This window comes from Sceloporus undulatus, chromosome 2 (genome assembly GCF_019175285.1).
Source record: "Sceloporus undulatus isolate JIND9_A2432 ecotype Alabama chromosome 2, SceUnd_v1.1, whole genome shotgun sequence".
Taxonomy (NCBI): Eukaryota; Metazoa; Chordata; class Lepidosauria; order Squamata; family Phrynosomatidae; genus Sceloporus; species Sceloporus undulatus.
Genome location: NC_056523.1, coordinates 24,947,849 through 24,966,915, shown reverse-complemented (window position 1 = coordinate 24,966,915; position 19,067 = coordinate 24,947,849). Strand labels below are relative to the sequence as shown.

The 19,067-nt window shown below is 40.9% G+C and overlaps 1 protein-coding gene across 1 annotated transcript; it reads left to right on the top strand.

Annotated features, from left to right (window-relative positions):
• The first annotated feature begins 216 nt into the window (after positions 1–216).
• LOC121923710 (monoacylglycerol lipase ABHD6-like) lies at positions 217–15,167 on the top strand. Its single transcript, XM_042454399.1, has 8 exons — positions 217–326; positions 1,598–1,754; positions 4,672–4,785; positions 6,572–6,704; positions 9,156–9,313; positions 9,829–9,883; positions 10,555–10,655; positions 14,913–15,167. Exons 1-8 carry the CDS (start codon positions 217–219, stop codon positions 15,165–15,167), a joined length of 1,083 nt encoding a protein of 360 aa, XP_042310333.1.
• Positions 15,168–19,067: the final 3,900 nt, after the last annotated feature.

Here is a 19,067-nt window from a genome sequence, read left to right as displayed (position 1 = left end):
GGAAGTTGTAGTCCTAAAAGTTTTGAAGTTGTAGTCCTATGTTTTGAATGTTCCTCACTTCTCTTCTGGGGATAGAGCTAACTGCAGAAGGAATTTTAGCAAGCGACTCCTAATTTTATTCTATACTCCCCCCCTGCATTTTCCTTTCATCATAATATCTGACTTTAATTTTGTGTCCTCTTGTGTGCACAGTAAAGAGAACCCCAAATGGCAGGCATGGATCTGAATATCTGCAAGATATTACTGATGATTGTACGCTTCATTGTGGGAATCTTTGACAGAAGGTACTCCTTGTGGCCGTCTCTATTGTTCAGAATCATGATATGGTAAGTGTCTATGTAGGAAGATATATGAAGTGAAGCAATTAGGTAATTTAAGACTTTGGAGTTACTATATAAGTCTAGAAATTTAGGTCAAAAAATTGACCCAAAAAAACCTGAGTCGACTTATCCATGGGTCAATGTAAGTACTATATCTTAACTCTTATTTATAAGAAGGAACCATCCCCTGGTGAAAAGCAAGAGTATAATCTGTTCTGGAAGCACCGATCCCCTCTACTCTCCCATCCATCCAGCCTTAAGAGTAAACACAAAGAGTTATGTCTGCTGGAATTTTATAAGTTCTTTGACATTGTTTTGCTTTGCTTCATCCTTTAGATCCTTTGTTATACCCCCCTAAGTTTTACCCTTGACTTATCCACGGGTCATACATAATTTTGGCCCCAAAACTTGCCCACAATTTATACATGAGGTCATCTTATAGTCAAGTATATATGGTAATGGTCTTCTGGTTGTGGGGTGGAGAGTGCACATTTAGATGGCAATCTGTATTATTTCTTTTCAAATTACAGAAATCAAGCCTTGCTGTGTTTGGGATCTCTCCTGCTCATTCTGCTGAGTAGGCTTATGAACGTCTGCCCTATCAGATAGACCTGAATCTGAATTCCTGTTTTGGATGACAGTTCCCAGAAATCATCAATTTTTACACACACACAATGTATGTTTCTGGAACTTCTTTGTGTGTAAAAAAACATATCTTTTGCACAAATCCCATGATTTTTGCACAAAACCCCACACATATTTTGATTTAAAATAATTTTCCAAAAACCCTTTGGGATGTGAAAATAATGGGTGAAAATTGTACAGAAATATTCATTTCCTCCCACAGCATAGCAAGAAAACCACAGACACAATTCTTCCTAGAATTTAATTTTGCAAATTAATGGTTTAATAACTATAGTGTGGCTATTTCTCTTCCCCACTTTCAGTGTATCTTTTTAGAATTTGATTTTTCAAATTAAGGTTTAATAACTATGTTATAAGCCTTGAAATCTGAGTAGTAACAACTGCCCTTGTCTCACTCAGAATCAGACTACTTCATAGCTCATATGGAGATATTTACCTGGGTGTTTTTGTTTTGTTTATTAAGTCTAACAATTCAGAGCTTGTGGTGTCTAGGGAGTAAAATGAAGAGGTACTTTTCAGCTTCAAACTTAGGAAAAGAGAATCCTGTGAGTCCCATTTTGCTCATCCTTGCTCCTTTGTTGGTTATGACCATAGAATCCATCCATTCTTCTTGTTTCTCTCTATACTTTTAGGTACAAACGTCTGATAAGGGGTGTGACGGTTAAATACATTGAGCATGACGGCTATAGGTTCTGTTACCTTTCTCGAGGAAAGCCTGGATCCCAGCCATCAGTGCTCATGCTTCATGGGTTCTCATTCAACAAAGACATGTGGTTAAGTGCCATCAAAGTATGTTTCAATTTTTTTCCCTGTCCAGACAATACTGCAAGACTAATAAGCACAGCAATGATAATGATGTAGTAAAACGCTCACAGAGTGGGTTACAACTCAGGTCCAAAACATATTACAGAAATAATCCAGTGTGAGACCACTTTAACTGCCCTGGCTCAGTGCTAGGGAATCCTGGGAATTGTTCATTGTGGTACCAGAGTTCTCTGACAGAGAAGGGTACAGTACTTCAGTGTTTTTCAGACCTGAATTAAAAATACAAAACATACTATTAAAGCCCCAGACCACAATTCAACACACACATCACTAAAATACATCCTTACACAGCAACAAGTCCTGATGTTTCTTATACTCTCACCTGAAGCTGTTGAAAGTGACTGAACACCCCTCTGATGATCATGCTCTCTTTTTGGCCTTTACACGGGCAGCATTAGGCACATTACTTATGATGCCCTGCAACAAAATATGGTATAGCATGCTTACAGCATTCATTCCACTACCACCTTCAATGTTTTTCCTCTTCCCTGCCCATCTGTAAGTCCACATTCCACACCCAATGAGCATGTTCAGTCCTCAATGAGATGTGTATGTGGAGTTTGTTGTGTATTCCTGCATGAGAGGAGTTTGACTAGCTGGCCCTTGTAGTTACTTCCAGGTCTAAGATTCTATGGTGTTACCCAAAATGCCAGAGCCCACAGGGCACCCACAACCAATATTTAATAGGGGGGATTTTATTAGCTTAAGGCAACTAAAAGCAGGGCTCAATCCTATATATGTCGGTTCTGAGAAACAGAACTCCAGGATCCAAGGTCCAAATGTAGTTTTATTTAGAACAGCAAAAGGAGAAATCAGCTTCCACACAAAAACACACACTCACACATTCAAGAACTATCAATTTAACAGGTGGAGCAGATAGTGATCGTCAGGATTGCAGAAGGTAACACTTTTGGCAGATTTTGTGAAATGGGAATGGATCAATAACTGCCAGAAAGTCAGGAGAGATACAGTCGGTTTTTGCATGACCTCAAAACAAGAACAAATTGATAGTGCCTGAGCAGCTATATTTATAGGACAAAACATATCCTGGAGCAGTTTTGGGATGAAAGTGAAGTTCCCAAGAGGGAAGAATAGAACTGTAAGTCTGTAAATGGCTGGAGAATCAGTACAATCAGTCCAGAGATAAGCATTTTTGTTTTTGTTCATGTGTAAGCACAAGGTTTATCACCCACTATCACTTTTATCAGTGAAGGGATTATGCAAATTCCTATATTAATTTATCTATCCTTGTCACATCATTTAGCTTTCCCCCATGCTGAGCCAGCAGAATCTCCAAATATGTTCACGGATGGCCTTCTATGGCATGGCTAGTTTCCTGCACTGGGAGTGCCCTTTCGACTACATGCCTAAAACATCCCTTTAATATCAGAAAAGAGGTGATGTGCAGAGGGCCAGACCTTGTGATAAACAATGTTTCTATGAATCCCCCTCTGTTTAGGCCTGGGGTTACCAGATCTTAGAGCACCAGCTAAAGCCTCAGGGAACTGCCATGCTTCTCTGGGTCTCCAGGTTCTGAGACAAATCTCAGGGCAAGCAATAACAAAGAAGGAAGAAATTTGATTTTTGAATCTCAGGTAGCTTTAAAATCTGGGAACCCTTCTCCATCTGTTCCCAGTTGATTTTAAGGCTCACTGACTCAGTGCAAAGGTGTTTGTGTGTTGTGTTTGTGCAACACTGCTGCATGAAAAATGCAAGAGAGAGGTGAGAGGAATGAAGAGAGAAAAGAATTCACACACAAGGGCTTATTCATGCTATGTGGAACAAAGCAGGCATTGGAACACCAGCATCATGTCTCATGTGTCAGTTAGTTGTACAAACCCTAGCAGCAGCAGTACTGTGTCTGGAAAAATAAAACTCTCCAAGGGCTGGCAATAAACTTCCACAAGCCCTAGCAGCAATGTAAGGCATGGCAAAACCTAGTGGCATTTAAAGGAAATGGTGATAACTGTTGCAGCTCCTGAGCACATTTTCCTGATTGCCTGGCTGCTGAAAAATTCTTTGCCATTCCACCAGTTTCCCTGGTTTTACCAATTCTGGATCCCTTGTCTTTTATACTTGTTCCCACAATCAGCTGATCAAGGGCCCTTGCAAAAACCATGGACTTTGTGCAAAAAACATGGTTTCACACACACACAAACAGTTCCAGAAACACACATGGGTTTTTGTGTAAGACTAATGTTCTGATAGGACCTTCTTGAAGCCCTAATTTGCTTTTACCTTCCAACCTCAGAAAGTCCCCTGCCACTCAGGCTGCATCCGCACTGCAGAACTACTGTAGTTTGACACCACTTTAACTGCCATTGCTCAATGCTATGGAATTCTGGGAACTGTACTTTTGTGAGACATTTAGCCTTCTCTGTCAGAGTGCTCTGGTTCCACAACAATTTCTGAGAATAAGAATACCCAAAACATTTTAGGATATGTGAATATAAGGGGTCCATTCACACTACAGAATTATAGCGCTATGATTTCACATGGCTGCATTGTATCAAAAGCTGGGATTTGTCATTTGAGGCAGCACTAGACATTTCGGGTTGAGAGTTCTAAATGCCCTTCCCTAAACTGAAAATCCCAAGAATCCATAGGATGTTACCACAGCAGTTAAAGCGGAATCATCACACTATAATTGTGCTATGTGAAAGGCACACTTCTGGCTCCCTTTCTAACTATTTCCTGTCACATCCCAAGGACCCATCCCTGATTATTCTGGCTCTGAAACCTTAGAGAATGGGATACTGTTCAGCTGCTAAGCTTTTGCCACTTGAGCGGACAGATGAGAACACTTGTGTCTGATATCAGCTACCTTGGGATTTTAACTGATCGGATTTCTTAACTTCATGTCACTACCATCTTTCCACAGCTTTTTCCTAAGAAGATCCACTTAGTTTGCCTTGACATGCCCGGTCATGGGGAAACCACTCGTCTGCTGGCAGAAAATTACACAGCTGTGGATCAAGCTAAAAAAATACACCAGGTAAGGTTCGAGAGGCATTGTATTTGGCAGTGTGGCAAGAGAAGGGGTTTTCTAGGCTGCTGACAATAGTGCTGCCTCCTCCTCCTCAGTGTTCTCTACTTGTTTATTTCTTGCGATACTTCTAAACACATTCTCATGGCAGTGATCATTTATACTGGTGTAAAAGAGGCTGTAGATTGTTGTATCCATTATTCAGCATTGTATATAACAGTTTGCACATCCCTATCACAAAGAGAATTTTTACAAGCTTGGACTTGTGGCAACATATTCCCGGCCAGGTTGCTGATTGGTTAAAAACAAAAAACTAACCAGAGGAAATACTGGTGGTAGCTTGTTCCTGGTGGGGAGTTTATGTGCTCCCAATGATATCTTTTTAAAATTTCAGCAAAGCAGGATATACAAAAATGTTGTGTGTGGAATCACAAGAGCTTGGAACCATTCCATTTCAATGCCAAATCCCAGAATCTTCCAGATGAATGGCCATGTTTCCTGGAGGATTCTAGTACCCATCTTGTTGTTGTGTGCTTTCAAGTCATTTCTAACTTAAGGCAAACTTATCATGGGGTTTTCTTGACAAGATTTATTCGGGGGGGGGGGGGGGGTGTTTGCATTTGCTTTCCTCTGAAGCAGAGAGAATGTGACTTGCCTGGGGTCATCCAATGGGTTTCCATGGCTGATTGGAGATTCAAGCCCTTGCCTCCAGAGTCCTAGTCCAACACCCAAACCACAACACTATGCTAGTTCCAGCATCTGTAGCCCAAAGAAGTGACTTAACTCTGACACCTCCCTTAACTATGAAAACCATATATATCAGGGAAAAGGAGCTCCAATCCTGGACCCCATCTAGTCCACAGAGGGTCTGGTAAAGGTCCCACCCTTTCCATAAAACCACTGGGATTTGTAGTTTTGTGAGACGCTGGCACTCTTCAATAGAGAAGGCTAAAGACCTTGTAAAACTGCTAATCTCAAGATTCCACAGGCTTGAGCTACAGCATTTAAAGTTGTGTCAAACTGCATTATTTCTACAGCATAGATGCACGCCTAGTCTGAATTTTAACATATTTTGAACATCAGTATGCAATGGGATCTTGTAGCACCTTTGAGACTAACTGAAAGAACTGGCTTATATAAATCTGCCTCTGGATTCTCCACTCCAAACATGCATCTGAGGAAGTAGACTCAAGTCTACAAAAGCTCATGCTACTAGCTTTCTTTCAGTTGGGTCCAAAACACACTGCAGAAATAATCCAGTTTGAGACCGCTTTAACTGTCCTGGCTCAATGCTAGGAAATTCTGGGAATTGTAGTTTAGGGAGATATTTAGCCTTCTCTGTCAGAGAGCTCTGGTGCCACAAGAAATTACAATTCCCAGGCTTCCCTAGAACTGAGCCAGGACAGTTAAAGCAGTCTCAGACTGGATTAGTTCTGCAGTGTGTTTTGGACTCTGGTCTCAAAGGTGATACAAGATCCCCTTGCATACTGACTTTCCAGAATGACTATGCCTTTGAATTATATTTTGAACATATTTCAGCATCTTTAGCATTCATCTTTAGTGGTTCATCATATTTAAAATTCAGACTAGAAACACAGAGTGGGTTCATATTTCTACTGACATGAAATTTATCAGCTGCCACTGACATATCAATGATTTCAGAAACTGACAAACAGTTAGAAGGCACCCATGACATGCTTAGAAAAAGGCCCTAATCCATTATTCTTGATGTCTGGTTTCCATCTCTTCATTTAAAATTGTCATATACATCACAGCACCATGTTTCTCATTTCAGTTTGTTGAGTGGACTAAGCTGAACAGAAAGCCTTTCCACTTGGTTGGCATGTCCATGGGCGGAATGATCGCTGGTGTTTATGCTGCTCTCTATCCAAATGAGGTCTGTGCCTTGTCCCTCCTTTCCCCACCTGGTAAGTGTTGAAATTCAGTTATTTCAAGGGGACTCCTGAAACCAATTACTGTAATTCTGAATGAAGAAACCAGGGGCCCTTTCATACAGAGGTTGAACGGACATCTTTCAGGAATGCCTTAGTTGTATATCCTTGAATGCATAGCATTGGACTAGAAACCTTTTGGTCCATCCCAGCTCTAAGATTCTGTGATTCTCTGATAATTTTATGCCAAACAAAATTATATTTAATAATAAATGTCATGTTCCTAAATTAACAAAATGACTATCAGTCTATAAACGAGCCCTGGTTGTGCAGTGTTTAAATGCCTGTTCTGCAGCCACTCACTCAAAACCACAAGGTTGCGAGTTCAAGACCAGCAAAAGGGCTCGAGCTTGATTCAGGCTCGCATCCTTCCGAGGCTGCTAAAATGAGCACCCAGATTGTTGGGGGCAAATTAGCTTACAGTTGTAAACCGCTTAGACACTGCTTAGGTCAGGGGTAGGCAACTGTTTTGAGCAGGGGGCTGGGTTGCTGTCCCTCAGACAACTGGGGGGCCGAAGCCAAAAAATAAATAATTAAATAATTTTTTTTTTAAAAAAAAAAAATTAAATAAATAAATAAACCGGGACAAATGTAGGACAACATTTTCAAATGGTGGACACTTTTTAAAAAAAAGTGGAGGACACGCAAAAAAAATTGCTGATTTTTTAAAAAATGTTAATATAAATCCATGTTTTTGAGGCGTCTATAGACAATTGCCCCCCTTGCCCCTGTGCGCGAGAGGCCAAAGGCCCCAGCAGCAATCGGCGGCAGGACCAGGCTGGGGCCGGTCCCAAGGCCTCGCCGGGCTGCATCCGGCCCACGGGCCGCATCCTACCCTGGCTTAGGTGGTATGAAGCGGTATATAAATGAAGCTTTTTGTTGTGGAGGAAGGATACTTCATTCTTCTATTTTTCTTTCTTTTTTTTTCAGAAACATGGTTGTGGGGGGAAACAGTTGCACCCAACCCATGTCTTCAAAAATTCTGCAAATTCTACATTTCTATATGTGAACATCTTGGATAGATTCTGGTTAAAAACTTGTTGGCTCCTTTCCTTCCCTCCTTCATCTGCCCTCCGCCCCCTCCTCCCACTGTCTCCCCCAACATTCCACATCAGGTGGCTACTTACATGTTCTCAAAACAAAGAAGTACATGACAAAAAGCAAGCCCAAAGGGGCCATGGATCTGCACAGAATTTGTGCATGCAAATTTATATGCATAACCGCAAATTTAGAAAAAATGATACAGTTCAGATAGAAATATTTATATCTCACCATCAAAGGGAAGACGGTGCCCAGGTAGCTTGTGTGACTGAGCATTCTGCTATCCTTGATGAGGAAATTTAGGGCCCTGCTTAGTCTTCTTATGACTGTTTGCTTTTAAACTGGCCTTCATATGTTCAAATAGACAGCTCCTCCAGAGAGCTTTCCCTGGCAGTCTTTCAGACATGGGATGTCTCCTTGGCAAAGAAAGCAAGAGGACCACCCAGTTTTCACTGCTCTTATGCACCAACTCCCTTTGCCTTTCACCAGCAGATGTGAAACCTCCTTGCCTACTTTACCACTATCACTAACCTTACAACAAGGAAAATGTTGTTGTTGTTTTGTTCTGAACCTTTAAGTAATTTCTGACTTACAGCAACCATAAGGTGACCCTATCACAGAGTTTTCTTAGCCAGATTTATTCAGAGGGGGTTTCCATTGCCTTCCTCTGAAACGTAGAGAGTGTGATTTTCCCAGGATCCCCCAATGGGTTTTCATGTCGGAGCAGTGACTCAAACCCTGGTCTCCCAGAGTCCAAGTTCAACACTCAAATCGTTATACCATGCTGGTTCTTAGAATATTGTACCCTGACAATATTCTGTGGTAGTAGTCTTCAAAGACCATGACATAACCATGTTTATTTGTATCAGTATGCAAAAGGATCTTGTAGCACCTTTGAGACTAACTGAAGTAAAGATGTTTGTAGGTTTCCATAGACTTTGGGCCCGAACAGACAGACCAAAATAAAGCTGCTTCATGTCACTTTGGAGGTATGCTGTTTAAATGACACATGCACCTTAAGAGGCCAGAATCTGTGCCAAAGCTGCGCTCCAGTCTTAGGACTGGAGCGTGACTTTGGTGCAGCTTCCGGCCTCTTAGGACACATGCATCATTTAAACAGCACACTTCCAAAATGACCTGAAGCAGCTTTATTTTGGCCTGTTTGTTCAGGCCCTGAGTCTGCTTCATCAGATGCAACCAACTAGATGCATCTGAAGAAACAGACCCAGTTTACAAAAACTTCTGTTACAAGCATCTTGCTCTCAGTCTCAAAGGAGCTACAAGAGCCCTTTGCAGTATTCTCTGGATTTAGATCTGACTTCCGTTGGTTGGCTCTGGTTTGCCATTTATTAATCTCATTTTTAAATTTTGCATTCTAACTCTTAGGCCTGCAGTACACAACAGAGAGTGAGTTCATCAAACGTTTGAAGGAGCTGCGGGAATCCACCAACTCACAAAAAAACCCTCTTGTTCTTATGACTGTACAACAGGGAGAAGACTTGCTTAAACTTGGCTTGTACAACCCCAACAAAATAAATATGCAGGTGAAGACAGTTCTTTGAAGAGCACCACTCCTGAAAGCATAAATAGGGAAAAGGGAAGAGGTAAAAGGGACTCTAGCAACACCTTTAAGACCAATTAATTTATATTTTAGCATGACCTTTCATGGATATCAGTCCACTTCCACAGCTGCACTGTTAAAAGTTATATTAAATTCACAGGTTTTTAAGCATAGTTACACATTTATAGGACTATAGTAGATGTAATAGGATACAGAAAAAGTGTTACTCTGGCTATAAATCTTCAGAGTTCTGTGAGGTGATACATGTCTTGCAGGTGGCTAGTAGTAATCTGTTAGTACTGGAGTGTGAAAACAATAGCTCTGCTTACCAAAAGTCAATTTCCTTGGGGATCATATATTTTCCATCAGTGGAACTAGCCTATTGGACCATAGGTCCCAAAAGGAACATTTTCAAACTCCATTATAGGACTTTAAGTGTCTAACCACATACTGCTTCCTTTGCATATTGATGTCTCTTTTTATTTCCAACCCCGTTAGCTCCTTAAGGGATATCTTGAAGATCGGAGACCACACAAGTCTTTTTTCTTAAAATGTAAGTAGAACAGCAAAACTAGGAGTTAGAAGGCCATTTCACAGAGGAACCTATAGTTGAGCTCAGTACAGGACTGAACAGTGAACTACAGTCAGTCATCACTGTTGTATGGCAGTGGATTTGCTACCATTAGAAGAAAGTGGTCTCCATTAACATTCAACGTATGTCTTTGTCAATTTATAAATGACACCATCTGTCCATAAAACACCTGAGTGAGGTGTAATAAGGTGTAATCAATATTACTGATACAATAACCAAGAAATAAGGAGAAAGCAGTAAAATTTAAAAATGGAATTAAAGAAATAACAGAATAGTTAACAACAGTGACAGACCCATGGAACAGAATGGTCATTAATGTCACATCTAAAACACGGGTGACTCTCAGCATAGTTGTGGTCCTTCAGAAGCCCAGTGTGGCCTTTGAGACATCCTTTATTGACCTTTCCCCAAATCCAGGCACCTCCTGGAAAAATCTGGCCCAAAAGCTAGTTTTTGTATGAGAAAATATGTTTTAATTGGTTAAAAATCCTTTTGTAGGATTGTAAAATAGTATTCTGGAGGACCCCTCATCTCAAAACAGCACCCACTCATGATCTAAAATTGAAAGAGATGCATTGTATCGATGAATTGATGAGCAAAGCAGCCCTAACCCTGTTTGTTTTTTGGAAAAGGCTTTTTAGATATGTCTAGCATGGAGTCCAGGTATAGCCTTCATGGCAACATGAGGAAAATAACGGCCCCAACACAGATCATCTGGGGAAAGAATGACAAGGTAAGGATTTCAACAACTGAGTTGCTGTTTCTGAAAGGGCCCTGGCTCAAGGAGACTCTTTGATTATTATGTGTGCCTATGTTGTCACCCCAAAAGGTGGAGAGATTTTGGGTCCCCACCAACTGTGTCAGTGTCTCCTTAAATGCTGAGGGAATTGCTTAGTTCAAGGAGGCCTGCAAGAGGTGAACAATGTTTTTATTTTTTTTTATTTATATACCGCTATTCCAAAGATCATAGCGGTGAACAGCAAGTAAGCTAATTAGCAAGTAAGCTAATTTGCCCCCAACAGTCTGGGTACTCATTTTAGCGACCTCGGAAGGATGCAAGCCTGAGTCGAGCTTGGGCCCTTTTGCTGGTCTTGAACTCGCAACCTCAAGAGAAGTAATAGTGCCACTATATTCTGCTTTGGTCAGGCCCCACCTGGAATATTGTGTCCAGTTCTGGGCACCACAATTCAAAAAGGACATTGAGAAACTGGAGCGTGTCCAGAGGAGGGTGACTAAAATGGTGAAGGGTCTGGAAACCATGTCCTATGAGGAACAACTTAGGGAGCTGGGGATGTTTAGCCTGGAGAAGAGAAGGTTAAGAGGTGATATGATAGCCCTGTTTAAATATTTGAAGGGGTGTCACATTGAGGAGGGAACAAGCTTGTTTTCTGCTACTCCAAAGAACAGGACCAGGAACAATGGATCCAAGCTGCAGGAAAAGAGATTCCACCTCAACATTAGGAGGAACTTCCTGACAGTAAGGGCTGTTTGACAGTGGAACACACTCCTTCCTCGGAGTGTAGTGGATTCTCCCTCCTTGGAGGTCTTCAAACGGAGGCTGGATGGCCATCTGTCGGGGATGCTTTGATTTGGATTTCCTGCATGGCAGGGGGTTGGACTGGATGGCCCTTGTGGTCTCTTCCAACTCTACGATTCTATGATTCTATGAACCTTAGGGATCATTTTCACCTATGTATACTAGTACCAACTGCAGGAGGACTGCAGGTTTAATGAATAAAGAAGGTTTTACTGAGAAATATACCAGACCCAAGTTACCCAACACACAATAGCAATTCAAGAAGAAACACCATACAAGGCTAACTGAAATAGAAGTATGGAAATTGAATAGTGAAGGCTTAAGGCTGTAGAGGTGGTGATATTTACCAGTCCTGAAGACGAATCCACAGGAAGTGGGGTGTGGCTCAGATGGTATCTGAGGGTGATGCAGGAAGAGGAGGAAGCTCTGGATGGTTGGACAGACCTCCAGTAATAGGCAGCTGTATGCACAGAGTGACCATGTGTGGGTTGGATATTTATATTCTGATAGATGCCCTCAAGGGGAGCTTAAAGTTCCCATATAAAGTACAAAACAAACAAACAAACAAGCTTCATTTATATACTGCTTCATACAACCTAAGCAGTGTCTAAGCGGTTTACAACTGTAAGCTAATTGGCCCCCAACAATCTGGGTACTCATTTTAGCGACCTTGGAAGGATGCAAGCCTGTGCCAAGCTTGAGCCCTTTTGCTGGTCTTAAACTCGCAACCTTGTGGTTTTGAGTGAGTGGCTGCAGTACAGGCATTTGACCACTGCGCCACTAGAGTTTGAGTGCTCGCTCACAGAATTGACAGAAAAGGCGATTTTGGTAGAGGGATACCTTCAGATTAACAAAACAGTAATTGGATGTTATTTGAGTAATTATGCTCAGAATTCTACAACATAGACTCCATGGAGAGAGAAATCCCAGAGGTCCAGGTGGGGTTCAGAAAAGGCAGAGGCACTAGGAACCACACTGCAAACATATGATAACTAATGGACTGCATGAGAGAATTCTAAAAGAAAATCAACATGTGCTTTGTAGACTATAGCAAAGCATTTTACTGCATAGATCATGAAAGGCTATGGAACGCGCTTAAAGACATGGGAGTACCAACACATCTGATAGTCTTGATGAGGAATCTGTACTCAGGACAAGAGGCTACTGTCAGACCAGAACACAGGGAAACAGAGTGCTTCCCAGTTGGTAAAGGGGTCAGACAAGGCTGCATGTTATCACCCTTCCTGTTCAATTTATATGCAGAAGATATTGTAAGAAAAACAGGCTTGGACACAGAAGAAGGACGAGTGAAAACTGGAGGAAGGAATATCAACAATTTAAGATATGCAGACGACACCATAATACTAGCAGAAAACCTCACAGACTACTAAGGAAACTCAAGGAAGAAAGTGCAAAAGCAGGGTTACTGTTGAACATAAAGAAAACAAAAATAATGACCATGGAGAAATCTACACAAATTCAACCTAGACAATGAAAAAATAGAAATAGTAAAAGAGTTCTCATACCTGGGATCAAACATTGATAGAAACGGGGACTGCAGCCAGGAAATCAGAAGAAGATTACGAATAGGGAGGGTGGCTATGAAAGAACTAGGAAAGATCCTAAAATGCAAAGCTATACAACTGAACACAAAAGTTAGAGTCATACAAGCCATTGTATTCCCTATTACCATGCATGGATGTGAGAGCTGGACAGTTATGAAAGAAGATAGAAAGAAAATCAATTCATTTGAGATGTGGTACTGGAGAAGAGTGTTGAGGATACCATAGACAGGCAAAAAGACAAATAAATGGGTCCTAGAGCAGATCAAGCCAGAAATCTCTTTGGAAGCCAAAATGACAAAATTTAGGCTGGGAACATGGCAGGATTCTTGCTCTTATGATGGTCCTACTCACGTTAATGCAATAGGACCACATTTGTCCCCAGTGCAAGAGGATATGCAAACAGCTTAGGGGAGGATACAACAATCAGCAAATTATCTTGGTGTTACCTGGGTTCTTCACATGTCTCTGGATCAATGTGTCCTTCCCATGGAGAAACGTTCTGGTGTTCCAAAGTTCTTAATGCTTAAAAATATGCCTGGCTCAAAACATGAAAATATAAAAGCCCATAAATAGTGTGTGGACGGGGGGCAGGGGTGGGTATGCTAACAATATGTATGTACATGCACATCTAAAATAGCCTTCCCCACCAAACAGTCAACCTTCAGATATGGAATACGTTGTCTGTCAGTTACTTCTAATTTTGGGAAGAAGAGTGGGTCTAAAACAGATCGGGGGATGTGTGCCACAGAATGGCCAATCACACCATCTGGAGGCTTCTTGGAGGCATGAGGGCCTCATGTGGCCCATGGTTGGAAGTAGGCTTTGGTTAGGATCCAGGAAGGCACATGTGCTGATGGGCCTGCTTCCATCAGTAGAATCAGCAGTACCCTCCCCTTTTCACTGTAGCTTTTGCTTGATTCTTGGTGTTGACAAGGTATCAAGGCTTTCAGACAACGCAAGTCAATCCTCTCTGATGCCTGGCCAGCTCATGATACACGAGAAAGGCCTATATAAAACCTGCCTCAAGTCTCACAAGAAGAGGCCCTCTTGCAAAAGTTCAAACCTCACATGAGATCAGAGACCTCATGGGAGCCAAGAACTCTGGGCCCTTCTCTTGTTATACTTGAGGCATACCTAATATAGGGCTGCTTCATGAACTGATCTATAGTGCTGCTGACAGCAGGAAGTGTGGATGCCAGCCACATTTGCAACAGACAGCCCCCATCTGAGTACATTTTGCTGTGTAACAAATGATCAGGGCTTGGTCTATTCTGAGTGCAAGTGGCATCCAGTTTTGGGAAGAGATATTGGACTACAAGCTCTCAAATACAGCCTTCAAGTCATTTCCAACTTAGAGCCACCTATCATATTACAGAACCTATTATGGGAGTTTCTATGCAAGATTTGTTCAGAAGGGGTTTGCCTTTGCTTTCCTTTGAAGCTGAGAGAGTGTGACTTGCCCAACATCTCCCAGTGGGTTTCCATGGCCAAGTGGGGATTTGAACCCTGGTCCTTAGGGTCATAGTCAAACACTCAAACCATTAACCCACACTGTCTGTCACTGAAATGCAGGTACTCTGTACACAGTGGAAAAGCACTGAGGGCTGCAGTGGGGAGGAGAGGGAAAGAAATATTGGCTTTAAGCCTTTATATTTGCTTTATGGTCAGTGAATTTATTGGTCTGATGAGGAGGAACATTGACTGTAGGCATCTATATTTGATTAATAGTCAGTGGATTTTCTACTCTGATAATAACTGATGATGATGGCCTGGGATTTTCACTTAAAAGATTTTCATTCTAATTTGCAATTCTCAATATCATATGTATATATTTAGTTTCTTTTTAAAAACGTGACATCCTCCAATAATGTCATTCTTTATTTCTTAGGTGATGGATCCTTCTGGAGCAGAAATCTTAGCTAAAGCCATTCCAGACTCCCAAATGCATATGCTGGACAAATGTGGACACTTCGTAACCCTTGACAGGCCGAAGAAATCAGGAAAAGTCATCCTAGAATTTTACTATGCAATCTGTGGCACAGCTAAGAATAAGACATCTCTATATGATTGTTTGTTCAAAACATGCTTTTTAAAATTTATTTTCATTCTTCTTTCAAAGCTGAGAACCGCACACAAGGATTAGGAGAAATGTGAAATCAGATAGCATAGTTATCTTCTGAACTGCATATCAGCCCAAGAAGCATGGATCACATCAGTATTCACTAACAGTTGAATTCCTCAAGCATCCCTGTTAGACATGCTTAGGAGCATGCAGCATGGCTGTAATTCTGTGAGCGTGGAGTTAAACCCATTGAACTCAGTGGGATCTACTTCCCAGTAAACATGAACAGTCTTGCTTTGCATATACATATTGTTAGAACTCTGGAGAATGAGCTGATATTATTTTGTGATGAGTCAAAGGATATCTCTGAACTCTTTCCCCATTCACACTCATATTCAGAAGAATGGAATCCAGTTTTGGGACAAAGGTGGAATATAAATCCCATAAATAAATAATTAAATATAAAGACAAAAAATAATGCACATATTGATGAAATTAAGATGGGTGCTACAGTCCAACAATACTACATGTTCCCTGCCCTTGCTTTTAAAAGCTGTGGAGGGAGAAATCCTGTAACTTTTTAAAGTATTCTTGAATTATTTTTTATTTACAAATACTTATATCCTATTTAAATTTAAATATTTAAAGAGGTGTTGTTATTTGCTGTCAAGTATAAACTTGTTTTTGTACTTTCTTCCTTAGCTTTCATCAGTAGTTATTCCAAATCTTTGCTATTTTCTGCTAGTAATGTGGTGTCATCTGCATATCTTCAATTGTTGATGTTTTTCTTCACAGTTTTCACACTTCTTTTACTCCAAGTCTAATCTTGCTTTTCGTACGATTTGTACTTTGTATAAATTAAACATGAAATATGATAAAATGCACCCTTGTCTGACTCTCTTGCTAATTGTAAACCATGGTTTCTCCATACAATGGCCTCTTGTGTAGAGGATAAGAGGACAATCAAATATTGTGGCACACCCATTTCTTTTAGAGCAATCTATGAATAAAACCTAAAATATACCCAAATGCACAATATATGAATAAACATATACTTTTGAAGTGTTCCATGAAGTAGATATTAGGTTGGGCTAAATGAGGAAGACTTGGGAGATTACTATACATGGTTTTTAAACTATGATTCTAGTAAAAAAAAATTGCACCTTTGGCAATGCTTATTACATGATGTTGCCTTGGATCAGTAGCTGCTGTGTATGTCAAGTGTGGTTAGGGCAGGAGTTCCCATATTCTTATTTGTTAATTTCATTCAATTTTTATTTCTTTCATTTTCCTGGAATGGGCAACAGAGCACCTGGGAAGTGCATGCAGAGCCCTAAGGGCTCCTCGGAGCACAGGTTGGGAACCCCTGGGTTAGAGCATCCTTTTTAATTCAAGGGGAAAACACCATCAATAGCTCCTGATTGCCTGGCAGTCCCAGGACTCCTCAATTTTGAAATGCCACTGCCAGGGCAGTTGTGAGATTGGCAGTCACATGGTGTCACAGTCTCCTCTTCTCCCTGTCCCTCCTTCCCTTTGCTATTCCCAAATAGTCTAATTTGGGGTTTTTTGACAGGGGTGTTGTATTTCTTTCCTTTTTAAAACTTAAATCACATTACCATAACTGCAGAATTGTATTTTTAAAAGTAAAATTAAAATAAAATAAAAGGCATGCTGGGTAGGGCATAGGGTAGGAAGGCAGATTAAGGGGGAGTCAAGATTGTGAAGACGTGTGATAATGGCAGGTTGTTAAACTGCTATGTTTGCTTTTTCATTGATTTGCATGATTGTGGTGAGAACAGGGCTCATGTGATAAAATCCTAAATTAAATCGGTAGAGGGTCAGAAGATTGGGGATGGGGTGTGTATTGTGGACAGAAAAAGGCAAAGGTATTTTTTCCTTGGCAATGCTTACCACATGACATCAGACCCATAACTGCTGTGTATGCCCAGTATGGTTAGAGGATCCTTTTTTTTGTTACTGATGGCAGAAATCAATTGGTGGCTTCAGGTCCATGCAAAGGAACACCTCCTCTGCCAATTCAGGATAAGCACCCTCTCACCTGCAGGCTGCTCACTCATTTTTTAAAAGTAAAATATTTGAACCCTCCCCAAGAACAAAACAGGCAAAAAGCTAGAACCATACCCAAAAGGCAGCACTAGATATAGGCAGCTTGGCCTATAGACAAATGTTGATGCCAGCAGTGCAAATGATAGTGCCAATGAGGGCTCATCCAGGCTGGGCAAAAGATCTGTGATTTGGTGGGTGTTGTACAAACTGAGTCTCCCTTATCTTGAATTCCAAAATCCAATATATTCTAAAAACCCATACTTTTTCCATGAGTGGCTGAAATAGTGACACTTTTGCTTTCCCATGGTTTATTCTACACACACTTTGTTCCATGCACAAAAGTATTAAAAATATGGTGTATAAAATTATCTTCAGGCATAAGGAGTACATGAAACATGAATGAGTTTTGTGTTCAGACTTGGGTCCCATCTCCAAGATATATATTGATGTACAGTATATGCAAATACAGGTGTTCCAAAGTAAAATTAAAAAATCTGAAAGCCAAAATACCTCTGGACCCAAGGAAGACTCAACCTCTACCTGCAGGTGTCTTGATATTTTTCAGTATCTAAATGAAGATCCTTCTGTTCTGGTCTATTTCTCATGAAATAGTTAGATAGGCTGTTCCTGGGAGGAATGGGGTGGGAGAAGGGTTTAAAAAGGGAAGAAAATGTAAAAATGGAAGAAAATTTTGTTCTATGGAATATTATGTGAATGATGAGTTATTGAATTCTATATGTGATCATTTTGTCTTTGAAAAAGTAGATAAATAAAGGGAGAAATGAATTTTAAGTTACAGGAGGGTATACAGTCAGACCTCTTTATCCATAATTCTTTATCCATGAATTCAACAATCCACAGCTTGAAAATATTTTAAAAATAATTCAAAAAGCAAACCTTGATTTTGCATTGTGTATAAGGAACACCACTGTATTTAATGGGACTTGAGCATCCACAGATGTTGGTATCCATGGGATGGTGGTGATAGTACCAAGGGCCCACTGTATTTTGACTGAACATTAGAAGGGACTTCTGGTTCATAAGACCAGTTCAGTAATGGAATCAGTTACCTACAGCTGTAGTTCTTAACCTGTGATCCACAGACCCCCAAGGGGCATAAGGTCCTCACAGCAAAGGCAGACTGGCTGCCTGAGTTTATACATTGCCATTCAATCTGGTCCAGCTACAAACTGGTGCAAAGAAGCACAGGAAAAGTCTTCCCTCCTCTTCTGTGCCTCTGAGGGAAGATTTAACAGATGGTGTAATTGCTAATGGGAGATGCAATCTCTGTCAGTTGTCCAGGGCAACCTAAGACCTGTCACTGTTGCTGCAGCTGCTGCTCAGTCCAGAACAGCAACAGGTAACCCCAGCCATCCTAAGTCAAGGTAAGCACAGTTTTTAATGCACTTTGGGATTTAAAATTTTAGGGAGTTAAATCTTGGTGGTCCGTGGCAACAAAAGATATTTTAAGGGGGTAAAGGAAAGGCTAAGAACCACTGATTTGTAGAGATGGCACTATCTCCTTCTCTGAATGTCTTCAGCAAGAGGCTGGGCAGATGTGTGCTACATATGTTCTAGCTGAAGTCCATGCCCTGAAGTCCCTGTTAGACTCAGTGGCCTCTGGGACTCTATTCAGCCCTATGAAAATATATTACAATATAAAGTAACCCTGTGAAGTGTAATTGGTGATGGCAATGGTGGTAGATGTGGCTGATTCCCATGGCAGTGGGATGGGTACTCCACTATGGAATTGGATACAAACTTTTAAAGGAAGCTATCCAAAGTGCTAAACACTATGCCAACATATAGGTTTAGAACCTATGCCCAGTATAACAAATAATACTGTACTACTTTACTTCTTTTACATGTACAAAAGCTATGCCCAGAAGGAGGATTTTTGAGAATTTGTGTCAA

Excerpts from the sequence above, each read along its gene's own strand:
- LOC121923710 (XM_042454399.1), top strand. The coding sequence starts at position 217 with ATGGATCTGAATATCTGCAAGATATTACTGATGATTGTACGCTTCATT. Across the intron at positions 6,705-9,155 it reads GTCCCTCCTTTCCCCACCTG|GCCTGCAGTACACAACAGAG; the intron begins GTAAGTGTTGAA and ends TCTAACTCTTAG. Across the intron at positions 10,656-14,912 it reads TCTGGGGAAAGAATGACAAG|GTGATGGATCCTTCTGGAGC; the intron begins GTAAGGATTTCA and ends TTTATTTCTTAG.